This window comes from Haliotis cracherodii, unplaced genomic scaffold (assembly GCF_022045235.1).
Source record: "Haliotis cracherodii isolate W230 unplaced genomic scaffold, xgHalCrac1.p SCAF_10, whole genome shotgun sequence".
Lineage (NCBI taxonomy): Eukaryota > Metazoa > Mollusca > Gastropoda > Lepetellida > Haliotidae > Haliotis > Haliotis cracherodii.
The window spans coordinates 4,675,793-4,689,512 of NW_027266265.1; the positions used below are offsets into that span (position 1 = coordinate 4,675,793).

The 13,720-nt window shown below is 40.6% G+C and overlaps 1 protein-coding gene and 1 pseudogene across 1 annotated transcript; both read right to left on the reverse strand.

Annotated features, from left to right (window-relative positions):
* The window catches only part of LOC139445801 (uncharacterized), a 49,156-nt pseudogene extending 48,496 nt beyond the window's left edge, over positions 1–660 (reverse strand).
* A 4,320-nt stretch (positions 661–4,980) lies between these two features.
* Positions 4,981–10,414, reverse strand: LOC139445840 (putative serine protease 29). The gene is made up of 8 exons (XM_071227072.1): positions 10,257–10,414; positions 9,197–9,531; positions 8,613–8,885; positions 8,199–8,382; positions 6,951–7,069; positions 6,430–6,570; positions 6,150–6,301; positions 4,981–5,139 (listed from the first exon to the last, which is right to left on the reverse strand). Exons 1-8 carry the CDS (start codon positions 10,412–10,414, stop codon positions 4,981–4,983), a joined length of 1,521 nt encoding a protein of 506 aa, XP_071083173.1.
* Positions 10,415–13,720: the final 3,306 nt, after the last annotated feature.

The following is a 13,720-nucleotide window of genomic DNA, read 5'->3' on the forward strand; positions in this document are numbered from 1 at the left end:
ACACACACACACACACACACACACACACACACACACACACACACACACACACACACACACACACACACAAACAACTGACCTAAATAATCGGACAGGAAATACTGCTGATAGCGTCTGGTCAACTCAGCCGCGCCACCGCAGAATACCAGGCTTACGATTGAATTTGAATGATAAGTCATGATTGTTGTTGTTGCATTAAGTGTTTAAGAGGTCGCAGTCTGCCTAAGCATTTTCGGCTTGGGACTCACGTGTGTAGAGTAGAGTACATATATCTATTGTGATTTTGGTATGCACATAATTTCTGTTTTTGTTTCGATATGAAAATATCTACGCCAACCACCCTCGTATCTCCTTGCACGCACTCACACAATCATGATTCCTCACTATATTACATCCATCTCACTGTATCTACGTCACCCCCATGTATCCGTCGTACTCATGTTTCCGTACGTACACCCCCCCCCCCCCTCTCATCATGCCCCTTTATCCACCACACTATAACTATATCCGCCCTCATGCAACCAAAGATCTAGCCTTGCGTCTTTCCGATGTGGATCCTTGAGACTAGAAATAGAAACTGCAAGATACGCTACCCGCCGACCCCTGCAGCACAACGATACTGTAAACTCTGTCACGACTCTCTGTGGGGAATCCTTCCATGCTGATGGAAGGAGCTCACTCAATCTGCTCGTGCATTCTGTGTCATAAAGAAAGATCAGACTTGGTTAGAATCTGTGTTTATCTGAGACTATATTCCGAGCAGTCGGATGAGGTAAAAAGAAAACTTTACTAAACATTTGTAAAAATATTCTTGAAGTATTCTTTCCGAGTTTGAACTCGATTACGATTATTTTCCACAACACATCGTTTTCTCAATGTTCCGAATCTTGGGCTATTAAAATGTAATTTCATTTTAAACCTCTTAAATTCTGTTACGTTTATTATAAAAAATATTCATTCATGTTTTTTCTCTATTCTAAATGGAGAACAGATAAACCAAGACTGAATATGCTACAACAGTTAACTCAACGAATCATTTTTACCCAGAAGAGAGCGAATGAGGAATAAATTACCGGATATAGGCCTTTACTAACAGTATCACCATAATAGAATATCCTAAAATATTTGGCTTTAACTTAGACTATGGTAACCGTTTCTGTCCGACTATCCATTCCCGCCTTAGGTTATGCTGCAGTGATTTAAATGCACGGAAATATAATTGACATATCCATGAGTCTACCACCAGCTCCTGTGGATACCATTATGAGGATCCTACACATTACATCTTTTAATGTTGCAACTACTGCAATCTTCAATGTACTACAACATAACATTAAATGACCTGGATTTAATATTATATGGAAATGCTAAAACATGTACAGTACTAACTTTGCTATTGTACAATCTGTTCATTTGTTGCAAAATCTAAAAGATTAAAAATTTGAATATGTGTCTACTTTCAATGAAATACTAGTAGTTGTTTGTATGTGTGACATGCTGGTATACTGCATGGATGCGGGGTTAGTATATAGGGGGTACTGCATAGTGTGGTGTGTTTGAAGTCATTGTTATTTATCCTAAACAAACACGATGCCATCTCTTTTACGGCTTCTCACAATTATCGTCCAAATAACATCCAATCCCATATTTGATAAGAGGGGCTTTAACATGCCAACGCCTTGCGAAAGGACGTCAAGCATGTTTAGAACAGCGGAGGCACGAAAAAATAATGTGTCTGTTTGTTGAAGTTGGTATATTTTGTTTACATATCCTAAAATGCGCCCCTCGCTTCACGAGTACTCACAAAACATAAAACACATCCAACCTGTATGGCTTTTATACATATTTTATACATTACCACAACGTACAAGAAAAAAGTAAAAATGACTGACTTGCATTGTCTATCTAATCAAATACTATCATGGCCATCATTGAAAAATGCTGAATTGAAACCTAAGCCTTTTGTTTCATTTGGTCTCTTTTGCTTAGGTTACAAATATCGCGAAGTGTTTCAGTTCCTTTTAGACACTGATATTGTTTCACAGCTTAGTTTTTTGCTTTATTAACGATCGCTTTTTATCTCGTGTTCTCTTATTCAATATTGTAATATGATGTGTATGGTCTTGAAATTAACGTATGTTTTGGAGAGTAATTAGGATTGGCTGTTTGTAGATCTATTTGACAAAACAGGTTATATTTCTGTCTGGTATACGTCAACGAGCGTATACGGGATATTGAGGAAATGTATGTTTAAACCAGAGGAAATGCATGTTTAAACCAGAGGGATGCATGTTTAAACCAGAGCAATGCATGTTTAAACCAGAGGAAATGCATGTTTAAACCAGAGGAAATGCATGTTTAAACCAGAGGAAGGCATGTTTAAACCAGAGAAATGCATGTTTAAACCAGAGCGAATGCATGTTTAAACCAGAGAAATGCATGTTTAAACCAGAGCAATGCATGTTTAAACCAGAGGAATTCATGTTTAAACCAGAGCAATGCATGTTTAAACCAGAGCGAATGCATGTTTAAACCAGAGAAATGCATGTTTAATCCAGAGGAATGCATGTTTAAACCAGAGGAAATGCATGTTTAAACCAGAGGAAATGCATGTTTAAACCAGAGGAAATGCATGTTTAAACCAAAATGGCTCAATAAGCTGAACGGATTGATCGCAGCGCTTGGTGATGCTTGGTGAGGCATTACACAGGAAGGATCCGTTCATATTCACATACATAGACCTGATTTCATATTTTCTGAAGATTGTATTTGCTTTAACTGAAGCCAGCTGTGTTACTATACTGTATATATATCATACTGTAGAAAAGTAAACTTGTACTTTTTTGTGTGTGAAGTATACATGTCTCTGTCAAAGCTTTCAACATGTACATACATTTCAAACATGGTATATTGACGTGGTCCCAGCTGGCAAACAAGAGTTCTAAGAGCTTACTGTTTCGGCAAAACTGTTATTCATCTGTAGCAACAACCTCCTTTTGCAAACAACTACGTCACCACCGATTTGTAGTGTTCCATTAATATATGTTTACCGCTATTGTTAACGTTTACGCCAAATGGAATTTGTTTTGTTGGAAAATCGAAATAAGTTATTCTCTAGCATTGATGTTTCATATTTCTATGGTTGTCTACGACATGAGTATTGGTTGATAACATCTGGTGTTACATGACGCCAAATAATATTTGTGTGCCTGAAGTGTCTGGATTTTCATTTGTCATAGCTACTTGATACTGACCGGGCCACAGAATGTAGCAAGAGGTAAGCTATGCTACAGGAAGTAGTTTCCTAGACCAGACAGTGATTTAGAACGTATTCAAATTTTGTTTTTGCACATTAAACAAACAGTCAGTAAGATCAGTAGTGATATACGTTAATTTATGAAGCAATAACGTATATATTTACGGTTGCAAGCTGTATTGCATACAACATTTACAATCTGATTCAGCTCACTGTCTACTGACCGACATATACAAAAGACTTGACCATTACAGCATTTATGTTATTATGAGACACATGGTCTTATAGATTGATACATACTTTGTATGATATTTAGACACTTTCCATTTTCACCATGGCTGTAAGTCCAATTCTCTTGAAGTTAGAGAAAGCTTTATGAAAATCATTGAAAGCACAAATCAATTTCTTTTCCCTGTATGTTTTAGTTCAATGAGTGTATGCAAGGTAAAAATGCGATCTAAATTTTGAGCGCTCACTTCTGAATCCAGCTTGTGCTTCTGATTGTAAATTAAGAAATATTGTCAGTCGGTTTTTCAAAACAGAGTTATATAGTTTTCCCAGAGAGAATGTAATGTGATTGGTCTGTAGATTTCAGGTTGGTTTCGATGTTCTTGTAAATCGGCCTGTTTACACCAGTCAGCCAGCTTTCCTGAAATGTTCCGCTGTTAAATATTTTATCAAATAGGCGTGTAGACAGTGTCAGCATTATGTGGATAGCGTCTTATATATATTTATTATCGGTAGTGTCTTCACCACTGGCTGTTGTTCTTCAAATTCCTAACAGCTGTTTATAACTTCTTCTGTTGTGATGGGTTCGTTAAGTGGAAAAGATGGGACAGCGACGGGGCACAGTGAACAACAGGTAAAGAGGGTTACAATCACAAATATTAAGATTGTTTGTATGTGGGATTATGTCCATGGATGCTAACACGTAATCAACTACACTAGTTTCTTCACACGTTGTTTTTCCAGTATTCCTGTCTGTTCCCATTCTTCGATCAAATATGTAAATGTTATTACTCTCACATATATTTTAGAGTTTATTTCCGTGATTGTTGACTTTATCTTGGTGTTTCTGTTGATTGTTTTATTAGTGATGCTCTGAAACTATATATTCCAATGATGCCTGCTCGGCAACAATGAAAAGTGAGAGTCCGAAAACCCTATATCAAATGTATGTGTACTGCTAATTGCCACCGGATTTGAATTATTCCAGGAAAATGTCAATGCTACTGTTTTGAGATGCATGCGTGGTGTGTCCATGTGTCTCTGGTGAAAAATAGTAGTGTCTATCGAGAGAAGACCCCCCCACCCCATCACACACACACACACACACCCCACCCTCCCAGGAGTAGAGTCGACGTTGCAGAGTATCAGTTGCACAGTGCTACTGAAGCCCCTTGTTCTAATGACCCTGATACCCAAAATAGTCCCGAACGTATGTGATGTTATTAAACACTATTTAATAACGGTTGTTATTAAGCAGGTGCTCCCTTTACAGGTGAGTAATAACATCTCTTAGTCATGTCGTACTGCCAAATTCAATTTTGTACCATCGAGTGAATGCGTTAATAGTTTCAAGAGAAACGCCGTTCAAACATTTGTTCCGGTAGGCCGTGTTAGACGTTTGGATTTACAACAGTATTCCTTTTTAACATAGAATGAAAGGACAAACACATGATGGATTATTTTTGTAAGTATTTATCGCATACAGCGTCAAAAGATTAACAGCCAGAACGGGCAGCGATCCAGTCAGCATAGCTGGACACCTTGGCGTAGACACCTGGATAACCGGCTTGACCACAGTCAACACCGTAGGACACAACACCGGTCAGAACTTGTTGACCGTTCTGCTGGCAGTACAGAGGACCACCAGAATCACCCTGAAGAAGAACCACACGTTAGTTACTCAACATCACCAACATTTATCTTTAATGAAGAAGTGCCAATAACAAAACACACAAAACACCTCCTTTATATATATTCAGGCAATGACCATTATACATATCCAGACAATCAGTCACCTTATTCATACCCAGACAATCACAGTCACCTTGATATATACCCAGGCAAACAAGGTCAACTTTATACATACCCAGGCAGTCACAGTCACCTTTATATATACCCAGGCAGTCACAGTCACCTTCATATATACCCAGGCAGTCACAGTAACCATTATATATACCCAGGTAATCACAGCCACCTTTGTATATACTAGTACCCAGGGAATCACAGCCAGCTTTATATATACCAAGGCAAACACAATCACCTTTATACATACTCAGACAATCACAGTCACCTTTATATACCTTGGCAATTACCGTCACCTTTATAGATACCCAAGCAATCATGGTCACCTGCACATGCCACGCAAGTTTAGTCACATTTATATAATGTCCAAGTATCAGTACCGTTTCATATTTCCACGCAAACACTGTCACTTTTACCAACCCCCTCGTAAACACAGCTAACCTTACATTTTCCCCACGTAGACAGTCACCTTAAGTTATCCCCAATGCAGGCAACATTTCTACTCCATGAGGTATGCTCCTCACATGGGTGACCGATCATACAGTCACATTGGACTCTTTAAAATCACACAAAAGTGACCACGCCTAGTTATCCATATACAGCATCGAAATGGTTAGGGAAGTACCCATGACCTTCTGGACTCAACGTAAGTACTAGTATACGACCTACATAAAACCAAAGACAGAACTACACTATTGCACCCTTCATCTACAACATTAGTACGGGTTGCATACTGTTTACACCACAGGTAACATTGGTCACATAGACCTGAATAGAAACGACAAGACGCTTTACATAATCAAAGGAACCCTCTGCTTAAAGCCTCATTTATGCTGCGAGTGTCCGTGCCGCCTATACTGACCTGGCAGGAGTCTTTGCCCGCTTGACCAGCACAGATCTGGTTGTTGGGGTCGGTCATCTGGACGAGGATGCTGTTGTCTTGGGCGCAGGTGTTGCCGTCCTGAGTTGGAACGGACACTTGTTGCAGGAGGTAATTATCTGGCTGCTGGCCACCTAGCGGACACAAGTAAAACTCATTATGTCAAGCCAATCCTTGACATCATCCGTGATTATAAAACTTGAAAACTAACAGCGTGACAGTGGTGTATCAGGTTATCATGATAATGACATTGTGGGCTTACCATAACTCGTGGTTCCAACTCCAACTGCTGTGCAGTCTTGTCCTGTCAGAGCGTAGTCGGCGGTGGCGAGGCAGGCTGGTGCGGTGTTGGGGATGGCGTTGAAGTCAATGGGGTCGACCTTCAGGATCGCTACATCATTGGCTGTAACGTAAGCAAGCTCGTATATGAACAATCTGAGTTCAACGGTATTTTCGAAATATTAATGACTATATTGTATGTAAAATGATTTTTGAATTAGATCTAGTTTGGATGTCAATTGTTACCTGTAGTGTGATTGTTGTAGTTGTCATGGGCTGTGATTGTTACCTGTAGTTTGATTGTTGTAGTTCTCATGGTCCGTGATTGTTACCTGTAGTTTGAGTGTTGTAGTTCTCATTGGCTGTGATTGTTACCTGTAGTTTGATTGTTGTAGTTCTCATGGGCCGTGATTGTTACCTGTAGTTTGATTGTTGTAGTTCTCATGGGCTGTGATTGTTACCTGTAGTTTGATTGTTGTAGTTCTCATGGGCCGTGATTGTTACCTGTAGTTTGAGTGTTGTAGTTCTCATGGACCGTGACGCTGTTGACGTTGAGCTGCGTGGTTGATGCTATGGTTGTGTGATCGCCGACATTGACTTTGATTTGATCAGCAGTCTGGCCACTAGACAAGAAAGGTACAAGTTGAGTTAGAGCAGTGTTTCCTTTGCAAAGATGGAAAATCCAACCTATAAGCAAACTGAATAATCTTAGTTGCCATTAGCCAAAACATCTGAGGCTTGCTTCATTCCGTGCACCACAAACAGGAAAAGGCAGGAGCCGAATATCATCTTTGAGCAACAGCTGATATTTGCCAAGTGTAATTTGTTTGTTTCTTAACGCCGCAATATTCCAGCTACATGGCGGCAGTCTGTAAATAATCGAGTCTGGACCAGACAATCCAGTGATTGACATCATGAACATCGATCCACACAATTGGGATACGATGACATGCATCAATCAAGTCAACGAGCCTGACCACCCAATCCCGTTCGTCACCTCTTATGCCAAGCATAGTCGCTTTTTATGTCAAACATGGGTTGCTGAAGGCCTATTCTACCGCGGATCTTCACGGTAGCCAGACATAAGCCCACGTAGGCACTGTACACCGAAGGGCGTCTATTGAACAGGGTTAACCCATGAATGACCACAGCTGACCATTAACAGACCATTGCCTTACTTTACTCGTGGAGAGCCGCGTCAGAATAGAACATTATCCATCATTTTAAATCCCCTCGTTGTCATTCTACCCCAATGCCATGAGACACATGAGTGTTATGATGACACTACTCATAATATCAACACACATTGGACCCTAGTATGACCAGCTGAACACGGTTGAACGTGGGTGTACTTACTGAACACAATTGGCAGTAGAACGTGGGTGTACTTACTGAACACAATTGGCAGTAGAACGTTGATGTATTTACTGAACACAATGGGCAGTATAAAGACGATGTACTTACTTAACACAATGGGCAGTATAAGGTTGATGTACTTACTTAACACAATGGGCAGTATAAGGTTGATGTACTTACTGAACACAATTGACAGTATAAGGTTGATGTACTTACTGAACACAATGGGCAGAAGAACGTGGATGTACATACTGAACACAATGGGCAGTAGAACGTGGATGCACCTACTGAACACAATGGGCAGTAGAACGTGGATGCACCTACTGAACACAATGGGCAGTAGAACGTGGATGTACGAACTGGACACAATGGGCAGTGTAAAGACGATTTACTTACTTAACACAATGGGCAGCTGTCAGAATAGTGCAAGAGTCGATGATTGTAGCTCCACACACGGGGTTAGCGCTGCCTCCGATGTTGAGGGAGGCGTAGGAGTCGAAGGCACCCTGCTGTGCTGCGAAGCCTCCAACAATTCTTGTTGTTATGGCAACACTTCGGATAGAAGTTATATCGTTGCAATCTGGAGAATGATTAACATTGTCAATTCCATATAGTCTGTCAAACTTTGAAAGCACTATAACTATGAAGGTAATGTTACATGACTACACCATCCTGATGTGAATGAGTGTATCATGGCCAAAAGAAACGATCTAGGAACACATATTTTCATTGGTCTATGTTCTAGTCAACGGATGATTTGTCTGTTCCAGTAAAAAAGTACAATCTTGCAAAACACATCCTTCCACTTACTGAGAGTAGGTGCAGTTGTTGTGGTAGTTGTTGTTACTTTCGCTGTAGATGGTTCAGCTGTCGTTGGTGCAGCTGTAGTTGCCTTCGCTGTAGTTGGTGTAGCTGTCGTGGGTGTAGTGGGCAAGGGGGTCTGGGTGACCTGAGGTGTGGTGTCGCACTGGTCGGCCAAGATGCTGACGAGGGTTTGGAAGCCACAGGCGTTGTAGATGTCAGGCATGTGTTGAAGCAGATTGCATAGCTTCTCCTTACCAGCAGTGGACATGCCACTGAAAACTGTATTCATAGTAATGATGATGATGATTATGGTTTTGCTACTTTTTTTGTTACTACTACTGGTTGTGCTGCTACTACTACTCGATAACCACTACTGCTACAAGGACTCCGGCTACAGCTACTACTACTACTACTAATACTACTAATACTACTAATACTTCCATTTCCACTACAACTGTCTCTGCTACTACCTCTAGTAGTCTTCACATTCTCTTTGTAGACATCTCATTAGCAGATTAAAAGTAACTTCAACAAAGTTATGCAAGATGAGAAATTGAAAATATGTAAAAGACTGAGAGAATGATTTTTACCATGATTTCGTAGATCGCCAAGACGTTCCAGGAAGTCGGACTGCATTAACCGTTGTAAAACCTCAGCGATTTCGTAACCCTGACTTGCCCCATACCGGTCATAGATGTGCTCAACGGCTTGAAGCCGGACTGCAAACCTGGTGTCCAACATGACGCAGAGAGCGTCCCCGAGGACGTCGTCAGGAATCTGGTTGTAGAGATGAGTCGGGAAGCTTGGGGGCTGGGGTTCTGGTCTGTGGTGATAGTAGTAGTAATACTCTACGTCGTTGCCGTCATCATCATCGTAGTCATCGTCGTCATTGTCGTCATTGTTTTCGTACCCATGATAATAGGAGCTTGTGAATAAAAATGCATTTGGGATATACATGCCTGCTGCAAACAAAATGTTCTTGAATTTATCTCCTCGACCATGCATTGACACATCGAATTCATAAATGCTAACCGGTACATTGCTGACTTCTTATAAACTGTGACCATCTATATCGTCACTGTTGAGAATATTAGGGATATCATAAAAATAAAAATTCTGAGATATTCCTCGCATGTTTGAGTTTAAGCCAATGTGGACAATATTTCACTTTGTCACAGCGTGTCAACAAATCGTGGTAGGATATTGATGTAGACGTAGACGTTTTTATTCTAAGGGGAAACCCATGAGCAACTATATGGCTAACCCAAGGATAACAATTCACGATCATTAGATCTTGCCATGTCTCAGGAAGGTAACTTGGAACAGCAATATCGGTACCTTAAACGATTGTGACACCGGTGTACGCTTCACCATATGAAGAATACGTTAAGAACATGACATATATATTCTCTAAAAATCACCTCGGCCCCGGGTTAGAATTGGCCCCTATCATCATATGCTGTTCATAATAGGCGACCAAAAGAGACTTGTTAGCAACGTGTCATCGTTCACCAACGGCATGGAGCGTTGCACACAAAATCAATCTCTGCATTGTCTGGTCCGGACTCGATTTACGTGATACATGTTTACCCGGAATATTGCGTTTAACAAATAACAATCCAAGCAAATCACATCGACAGTGGTTCTTACGGTTGTCTGTGGTGGTCATAAGGCTTTCTTCTGTATCCTCCCCTGTACCATGCACCAACGTGGGCAACAGTCAGCAGAACCAGCAAACACAGCAGCAGCAACGACTTCATGATGAAGATGTTCAGATCCCCAATGCCGCGGCCTTTTGTAGCCACCATAGCCCCCAACAGGTGTCCGTGACGTCAGTTGGTGCTAGCGAACTATCAAGTTTATGATTGGTTGTATGTATGCATACCATTAGCAGGACTTCGATATCTTCATTGGTTTCTTATGTATTTATTACAACTCCTTTGAAATAACATAACGCAAAAACGATTTGTAAATTGAGTTAGTTATTCTTTCAACGTTACAACCTCTATGTATCTCTGTAAGATACCACTACGTCGCAGTATGTACCTCTTCATGCCACTAAAACCCTAATTGTATATGATATATACATGTAACGTCGATGCCAGACACTCATCGACCCGTGAAGATCCGGGGTAGAATAGGTCTTCAGAAACCCATGCTTGGCTTAAAAGGCGTCTATGCTTGTTGTAAGAGGCGACTAACAGGATTGGGTAGTCAAGCTCGCTGACTTGCTTGATGCATGTCATCGTATCTCAATTGTGTGGATTGATGTTCATCACATCAATCACAAGATTGTCTGGTCCAGACTCGGTTATTTACAGACCGCCGTCATATAGCTGTAATATTACTGAGTGCGGCTTTAAACAACAAACAAACAGAGAATAATCAAACTCGATTATCCGTAGTAACAGATTACATCTGGGGTAAAATGAAAATAGCGACGAGTCAGAGATGACAGCAAGTGTTTGCGAAAAGGTGAGGCATGTCCTGCCCACCTGGTAGCACCACCCTCTAACACAATGTGGGGGCACGGGTGGCCCAGTCGTCTAAGGCGCCGCAATTCGCTGTGCAGAGTTGCGTCCCTTGGGCACGCCAGAAACCTATGATTGTGGGTTCGAATCCCGGTTCGCCCCAATTATGTTTCTAGGTTTGTCAGCACCATACCCGCGCTCGTGGGTTTCAGCGAAGTGGTAAACGTCTTAGACCTGCATCACTTCGGGCTTTCCTCCCACATTAAGTTGACACGCTGTGATATAACTGGAATACTGTTAAAAGGGGCGTTAAACACAACTCACTCACTCACTCACTCACTCACTCACTAACACAATGTGCATAGAGAACGTACATGTTGAGACGACGCCATGAGATGGGGGCAAGCTAACAAACCAGATAATCAAGTGATGGACAGGCAATTCCAGTTGCACGATAGCGCATTTACTGATTTTGTTGACACTTTATACGTGTATGTGTTATTATATGTTATATGTTAATTTGAATTAAGTCTGCTGTGTACAAATGAAGAGATTCTACTTCTTAAAAGTGTAGAACGTTTAAGAAATATTCATCTTTTTACAACACAATTTGGAGTCTCCGGTTCGATTAGATTCAGAGTTGGGTGAGGTTCTGGTAGGAAGAGGCGATTAAATGGATCGGGTAGTCAAGGTCCGTTCATTTCATGTCATCCTACCCCGATGGCGAAGATCGGTGTTCACAGTATCGATCACTGGGGTGTACAAGTCCAAACACTATTATTTACAGGACGCTGTCATGTAACTGTAATATGGGAAAGAGTGTAGTGTTAGATAACCAACCAACAAACAAACAGACAAACAAATAATGAAATGAGATACATACATGTGCCTACATCGATATTAACAAACGGTCTAACCGAATGGATACACACAGTAAAATTAATATGTACAATCTTTGAAGTAAATGACGAGATATGCAATACAAATGGATTGATATTTGAGACAGTCAGGCTGAATGAGTGATCGAGTGAGCAGTTTTTATGTCGCTTTTAGCAATATTCCAGCAATATTACGGCGGGGGACACCAGAAAATGAGCCTCACATAGTGTACCCATGTGGAGAATCGAACGCTTTAACCAAAGACAACCGCACCGCTCCGCAATCAGACTGACATCTCTCAGAGGTGTATATACTATTCCACAAATAAGCACTTTTTCTGCAAATGTTGGGCAATCAAGATGTCCTGCTAAACAAACTACGTGCATCTGTGTCAACATAACTGTAGAAGTACATCTGTGTGTTTTTCTTTGTTAGATAGGTAAACTAAACTTATAATACACATTTATGTTTCGAAGTATTGATGTGTTTATATGAGAAAAAAACCAGATGGCCATTCTGTCACTATGTCACGGAGATGTGCCAGACAAAAGACTAATGATCAACAAAGTGGCCTACTGTTTGCAAACCGTTCCTTCATTTGTATTGCTATCCCGTGTACATCGCATGTCCTGGGATATTAGAATACCTGCGTATATGGAACATGGAGGTATTTTCAAGCATATGTGATGAATCGACCTGGCATTACAAATAACGCAAAATGTTGAGTTCACATCAGCCATTATATCACAGCGACATGGTCGAAACAAACAACACTCGTATTTATCATGTTGTTATCTTTAAGAAAAACATTTAATTAAAAGCGACAAAACCCTTTCCATATTCATGATATCTCTGTTCATCTTTGAGGAAGTCCAGCATTTCACACATTGTTTTTTCAGTAAACATCTGATTTTAATTTTTTTTAAAATATCCTGAACTTCTGAAGATAGATATGTAACTTTAGTACTCGCACTTTGAAGATACCATTGTTTAATAAGAATAATCTGGCATTACATAAATTTTAATACAAAGCTAGGGCTTGGGTACGTTGCATGTAGAGATGATAGAGAAATGCGCTGTCGATTACCCTAGCAACCCTGTTGCTAGTTTGACGTCACATGGCATTGTTTCTCCGGTGTGTCTTGTAAAAAAGTTCACAAATTATGTCACAGGGTATTGTGAACTTTTTGTTGCAGGTCCCCGTTCGACAAAGCGATCGCAGCGCAACGTCAGTTGTAAGCCTACGTTAACATATGGGAGTTACGATCACATCAGCGCTTCTATTGCATTGCGGAACGGACCCCTACATTATTAAGGTAGGCAGTTGTATGGCAGTAAACGAATACTTTTAATGTGTTTGAAGTATTATTCTGTTGAACTCAATTGGTTTATGCGTGTGTAATTGTCTGCTTATTCGCACACCACAGTGAAATTTTGAAAAGAAACAAACGGTAAGTAATATATCTATGGTCACCACGTAATGAAAGCCCCATGAATCAAGGAATGGGTGTTTCGCGTGGAATAGTTGCTGTAAGGCATGGACAAATGTTGACCTTGGTTCTTTTCTGAGAATGCAAACAAATCATTTGTTTTGTTGTGAATCCACATGGTTATAGTTTCACTTCGTCTAAAATACTTTCTATGACTATAAAGAAGCCCTTCCTTGTTTGCATTTAGCATCATGGTAAATCTTTGAGTTTGGGATTTGGTGGTACATTTGCTGGACCCAGCAATATATTTCTCTTTGTACGGATTTTACAGAGC